Genomic DNA, 6,507 nt, shown 5'->3' on the forward strand with positions numbered 1-6,507 from the left:
ACACACACACACAGTAGTGTGGCTCAGTGTTTTCTCCTGTTTGGTGCTGCGTTCAAACACCACATACTGCTGACACTGATCCAAACGTCGCTTCTTCATGGTCCAGAAATGCAGAACTCTGTTTTCCCTCTGTAGCAGTTCATTCAGGATGGCTGTTCAAACACCACACAAACACCACACACACACACACACACACACACACACACACAATATGGTTAGGTAAGCTAAAATAATCTAATGCAACTTAACTAGTATGCCATGTATTTTTAAATATATTTGTTATTACATATCATGTAATGATAGTGATGAAGTTGCAATTTAGTACATGTAAAATATATTAAGTTTAAATATATATATATATATATATATATATATTTTTTTTTTAATTCTTGTTGGTTTTATTTGTGCCATCGAAATCGTTTTTGGTTCACTTTTAGCAGTTTGTGTTTATTTATTTTGTAATGTTGGTTTATGTTTTTATTTGTTGAATTGTTGTGTTTTGTATGTCGAGTATTGATGCCACATCTTTCAAAGACGTTTCCCAGCGGATGCCTCACTATTGTGAAAGATCCATCCACAAACAGTTATGAATATGAAATAAGTTATTGATTAATTAACATGAATGAATGAATGACTGGATAAACAAAGCATGTTTTGTGAGAGAGAAGCTAAGAAATGCTGAAAATATGAAAAGATGGACACACAGTTATCAGATTCTGATAGCTTTGAAGCTCTGACCTTTGACCTGCTGCTGAGGGCCGCGCGTGTTGCTGGATGATCCCTGAGTGCTGACGTTATTCCGATGGATGTATTTCAGAAACACCTCAGCATTTCGCCTGGCCAGAGTACACGCCTGAAAAACACAGCAGACTTTACAGATCCAAAAACAGACCCTCACATGCACACCAAATGTTGACCAAATTATGACCAAATATTGTGTCTGCTCCTCTCTAAGATGCAGGAGACCCGTTTGTGATTGTTGGTAACTTCATCTGGGCTGACTGATACTGATAGAGAGGTCGCTGTTCAGTGGTGACCTTGAGAAAAGCCTCTTTCTGCTCCAGGTGTTTGCTGATGAGAGGCAGCACATGATCCGTCTCTGCTGAAGACCCCAGTTTATCATGAGCTCCACACCAGTCCTCGTCTCTGCGGTACTCCTGCTCCAGACTCTCCAGCACGCTGCACACCTGTGAATAAGCCATTCGTGTGACATTTAGCATGACGCAGGGCTCGGGAACTAGCTGTCACTGCCGTGTCACTAGCTGGTCAGATATTATGGATATAAATAATAATTGTCTCTTCATTCAAAACTGCCACCAGCCCTTGTGAATAGAAGTACACTTCAGCATACTTAGTACTTAGTATGAAAAGTTCTTCTCCTTATACTTAAGTGCAAACTGAAATTAAAGTTTCGGGCATTTAATTGCATGTTATTTACAATTAAATTAAAACGCATTATAGTTAAAATGTATAATAAATGAAATAATTTGAACTTTGTTGAAATGCTTCTTGGACCCACTTTAGTAGGACTTATTCTATATTCTGTAATTTTATAATTACATTGTCTTTCGAATATGGTTAGGTAAGCTAAAATAATCTAATGCAACTTAACTAGTATGCCATGTATTTTTAAATATATTTGTTATTACATATCATGTAATGATAGTGATGAAGTTGCAATTTAGTACATGTAAAATATATTAAGTTTAAATATATATATATATATATATATATATATTTTTTTTTTAATTCTTGTTGGTTTTATTTGTGCCATTGAACTTGTTTTAGTTCACTTTTAGCAGTTTGTTTTGTTGGTTTATTTTGTAATGTTGGTTTATGTTGTAGTGTTGGTTTTATTTGTTGAGTGTTACCATTGTTGTGTTTTGTATGTCGATGATTGATGACACATGTTTCAAAGACATTCACAGCAGTTGCTTCACTATTGTGAAAGATCCATCCACAAACAGTTATGAATATGAAATAAGTTATTGATTAATCTTCATGCTTAAATAAAATCTTCACGTTCATGCTACAAATAGTTTGACTAACTTAAAGTCAGGCAATGAGCTTATTTCATATTCTAGCTTGTCGTCATTTTGACAAATGTTTTCATTTGTCACACTTCCGATCAGAATTTTGAATATGAATATACAAGGTCCAAGATCCCAAACAAATGCTAATCACTAACCACCATTATGGTGACTTCAAAACAATTACAGCAGTAAACGACTACATTTCTCACAGTGGCACAGTTAAAGACCACTTTATAATGTGAATTCACAGTAAAACAAGAGTAGTAAGTTACTGTGATGTTAGCATCATCCTGCTGTTCATTCACAGTCCTTTGTAAGAAAATGACCCAGCATGCATTGATTTCATAGTCAATTTCTGACTACAGTAATTTATTGTAAAATAATACTCTTTAATCCTGTAAATTACTGGCATTTTTTTCAACAATTCAACAATTAAGCACACTTTTTTCACATTGGTAATGTGCCACTGAAACTAGTCTTGGGACACTTGACCGTCTTGTAGTAAGTCTTCTAGGGTTGAAACAGTCATATGGTGAAGTGGACTGCTGGGTGTTTCTCAGCACCTGTTCGGATGTCTTGTAGAAGGCTACAGAGGCGTTAACCAGCTTGAGTCTGTCCTCCATCTTCATCATGAGCTGCTGCCAGTGTACTGCCACCTTCTCAGCACAGCTGCGGATGGCCTCAGGGTCGAAGTGTCCGGCTTGTAACATGATCTCGGCCTTCTGCTGCACCTGCAGTGCGCTCTGATGGGTCTTCTGAAGAGAGTTAGCATGAAACAGAGACTGCAGGGAGAGAAAAAAAGAGAGAACAGCAAGTTAAATATACCTTAGATTGGAGGTTACATTACATTACATTCAGTCATTTAGCAGACGCTTTTATCCAAATGAGGACAATGGAAGCAATCAAAATCAACAAGAGAGCAATGATATGCAAGTGCTATAACAAGTCTCAGTTAGCTTAACGCAGTGCACATAGCAAGGGTTTTATTTTTAAGTTAACAATTCATAATAGACTATTACACAGTATGCAGCTACATAGTGTGCAGCATGTAGGGAGCACTGTGCTGGTGTTCCATTCTGAACATAGCCAATAATTCCACATGTTCTGCAAAAAGGAGGACATGTTTTAATTTAATAAACTCTTAAATCACAAGCATTAAAGGAGACAGATAATTAAAAGTGAGCAACTATTAGAAGTGGATCAATTGAGCATCTTTTACAGTACACCGCTGACAGCTTTAGGTTTTCTACAGTCAAACTGTGTTCTGTCTGCTGGCATTGTCATGATGAAGGAAAAAATAAATCTAACTTTAATAGTCAGCTACGGTCATTTACCAGCAGAGTCGAGCAGGTAGAACCTCGTCCAAAGCAGGAAATAGAGACCAATGCCAAATCCTGTGATAAATGACATGACTACTGTACTGAGAGATAAAGACTGATAGCAGAAAGCATGATGCATTCCTTTGCTTTGCTTGCCTGGGACAAAATAAAAAAAAAATCTTTGATGATAGTAAATATTATTTGGCAGAATCTGGCCCTGTATCGCCAAGTGTACGCAGCACTCTCAAAAGAAAAAGCCGGGAGCAGCTCTAGACTCTCTGTGGGTCATAAATCCTTCAGGAGAATGTTATGATCCCTGTGTGAAATTTTATGAATGAACGATTCCTGCTGGATCTGTTTGGAGTATTCTGAGAGTAATCACTTCCATACATCTCTCAGTGTTAAACTGTATGCTGAGAGCACAGCGACAGAAGGTTTTTGACTAAAAGTGAAGTGAGAGCAGAGGAGATGTGATATTATCGACTGTGCAGACACATTTTATGTTGATAGATGTTGATATGTAAATGTGAATGTGCTTTTTGAACATTTCAGACTCCATAAGCGGTCGTTCTGGACTGGCGAGGGATTTTTAGTGCATGTTTGAGTGTGTCTACATAGCACATCAAACTAATCCTGTTTTTCTTTTTCCTTTATATGACCATTAAAAAAAGAACAAGAGAGATTGATATGGAGAGAAAGAGAGGTGGGGGAATGAACTTCAGTTATTTCATCTGTGTTAAATTCAGAGCTGAAGTGATGTTACTATAGATGTCTCACAGATAAAAGTTATACAAAAATGTTCAGAATGTACAGAGAGAGAAACAGAGACAATGAGGGAGCCTGTGTGTGTGTGTGTGTGTGTGAGTGTGTGTGTGTGACGAATCCAACCCAGAACCTAAACAACACGCAATACAATGAACACGACTTCAGAAATGTTTTTGTATATTTAACTGCATGCAGTATTAATTTCAATAAAATAAAAATGTATTACAGTTTACATTTATATTAATTGCATTTAGCTGAACTTTAAAGTGCTTTTGACACACTTAAGTAGGATTAAATACATCCTTATATGCAATTTCATAATTCTAATTTCTTTGAAATATGGTTAATATGTGCTGACAAGCATTTATGGTAAATCAAAATATACTTTAATGTAATTTCTATTGAAACTTGTACGTCATGTATTTAAATATATTTTAATTACACATTTGTAATGGTGAAGTTGCAATTTAGCACATTTAAATTAAATTATTAAGTCTACATGTAATATCAAATAACACACTACAGCTAAAATTATAATCAAGTACTTTACATCTGCTTTAGTATGTTAGTCAACAACAAAATAAGTAAACTTAATCTATCTATCTATCTATCTATCTATCTATCTATCTATCTGTCTGTCTGTCTGTCTGTCTGTCTGTCTGTCTGTCATCTATCTCTTCATATGCATTAAGTGCACACAGAATTAAGTGTTGGGTAAGGTTAGGTTGAATCATCTGCATGACATTACACTGCAATAGCTGTCAGTCTGATCAGAATATGACACTGTCAGTGTGGAGTGATATCTTGGTGAGACTGAGCAGAATTCATAACTGCTCATAATTTTTCTCCATTAGTGCTAGTGTAGTGGCAGACACGTTAGGACTGTCCCTGGCGACAGCACTCTGGCCCTCACTTAGGCTCTGAATGAGATTAGCTCTGAGAGCCACACTGAATCAGCCAGCATAGCCGCTGCATCTCTCTCTATTGATTATCAATCAGAGGAAGTCAAAAGAGAGCCACATGAGACTGTGTGTACGTCCAGCACTGCGATACATCAAGATTGTGAGAGACAGAAGAGCAGATGAGTGACCTAAGACAACCAATACTTTGTTATTTTTGACAAATGGATCCGCTAGGGTGAGTCCTCTAAAAGACCTGCGGCATTATGGGTAAAGGGAAAACACACCTACACTACTGTTCAAAAGTTTGGGTTCAGTAAGATTATTTATTTATTTATGTAGCAGTGGCAGATTAAACTGATTAAAAGTGACAGTAAAGGTCCTTACAAATAAATTGAAAATAAATGCTGTTCTTTTTAACTTTCTATTCATTAAATAATGATAAAAAATATATATATCATGGTTTTAACAAGTGTTATAAATAAATAAATAAATTCTTGAGCACCAATTCAGCTTTCCCATAATTGGAATATATTAAATTGTAAAACATATTACAATAGAAAAGTATTATTTAGATGCATAATATTTTTTATTTTATTTAATTACTTATTTTTAAATCAAATAAATGCAGGCTTGGTGAGCATAAGTGATCATTACTGAAATGTTGAAGGTCTCTTTATATCACTCCATAATTCAGGAGTGATACACACACACAAAATGTAGCCATATTTTGACAAATCAGGTGAATGATATATAAAACAAACCAAAAAAACTGTAAAGTTTGGTTTATGTAAGTCCTACTGAAATTGAGATTTCGGTCTCACAGCATGAGGAAACAAACAAACAAACAAACAAAAAAATCTGATTTTTTTTTTTTTTTTTTAGAAAACTCCCTTTAAATATATGGGCTGTATTTAAAATGTAAAGACACAAATAGACAAAGTGTAATGAAATAAACAATCTTAAATGTGTATTTAGGATGTTTTCCTTTCAATAGACTGAAAGAAGTTATAGAAGCAAAATAACCAAAAATCTCAAAATTAACCAATGCCTGAAAAACGTCTCAGGTTACGTATGTAACCATGGTTCCCTGAGTAGGGAATGAGACACTGCGTCCTCTAGGGGTCGCTATGGGGAACGCCTCGTCGTGACCCGTGTCTGAAGCATACATTGAAAAAACACCAACAACACGTTGGCCGGCGACAGTCATGACGTCACTACCGGTGCGACTATAGTATAAATAGGCACCGGGAGAACACATCATCCACTTCTTCGTCTGAAGCTTGCGTCCGAAGCATGGCAAGAAACCTAGAGGACACAGTGTCTCATTCCCTACTCAGGGAACCATGTGCACACTTACCACTTATGTGGATTTTAAGAAAGTGCGCAAAGCTTAACGTGTGCACTTACCATAGTAAGTGGATTCAAGAGTTTTACTTTTCCAAGCATCTGCTCACAGATACCCGGAAGTACTGAGCCAAACGGGAGAGG

The 6,507-nt window shown here is 36.3% G+C and overlaps 1 protein-coding gene across 1 annotated transcript in view; it reads right to left on the reverse strand.

The window, feature by feature from the left end:
* The window catches only part of LOC107671282 (kalirin-like), a 188,577-nt gene that overhangs the window by 20,370 nt on the left and 161,700 nt on the right, over positions 1–6,507 (reverse strand). The window contains exons 16-20 of the mRNA XM_016464176.1: positions 4,232–4,247; positions 2,597–2,826; positions 1,038–1,187; positions 739–853; positions 37–152 (exon numbers count right to left, since the gene is read on the reverse strand). Coding sequence (XP_016319662.1) covers positions 37–152; positions 739–853; positions 1,038–1,187; positions 2,597–2,826; positions 4,232–4,247 — 627 coding nt within the window. The remainder of the gene's footprint in view (positions 1–36; positions 153–738; positions 854–1,037; positions 1,188–2,596; positions 2,827–4,231; positions 4,248–6,507) is intronic.

Source organism: Sinocyclocheilus anshuiensis, unplaced genomic scaffold, assembly GCF_001515605.1.
Source record: "Sinocyclocheilus anshuiensis isolate Anshui unplaced genomic scaffold, SAMN03320099.WGS_v1.1 scaffold284, whole genome shotgun sequence".
Lineage (NCBI taxonomy): Eukaryota > Metazoa > Chordata > Actinopteri > Cypriniformes > Cyprinidae > Sinocyclocheilus > Sinocyclocheilus anshuiensis.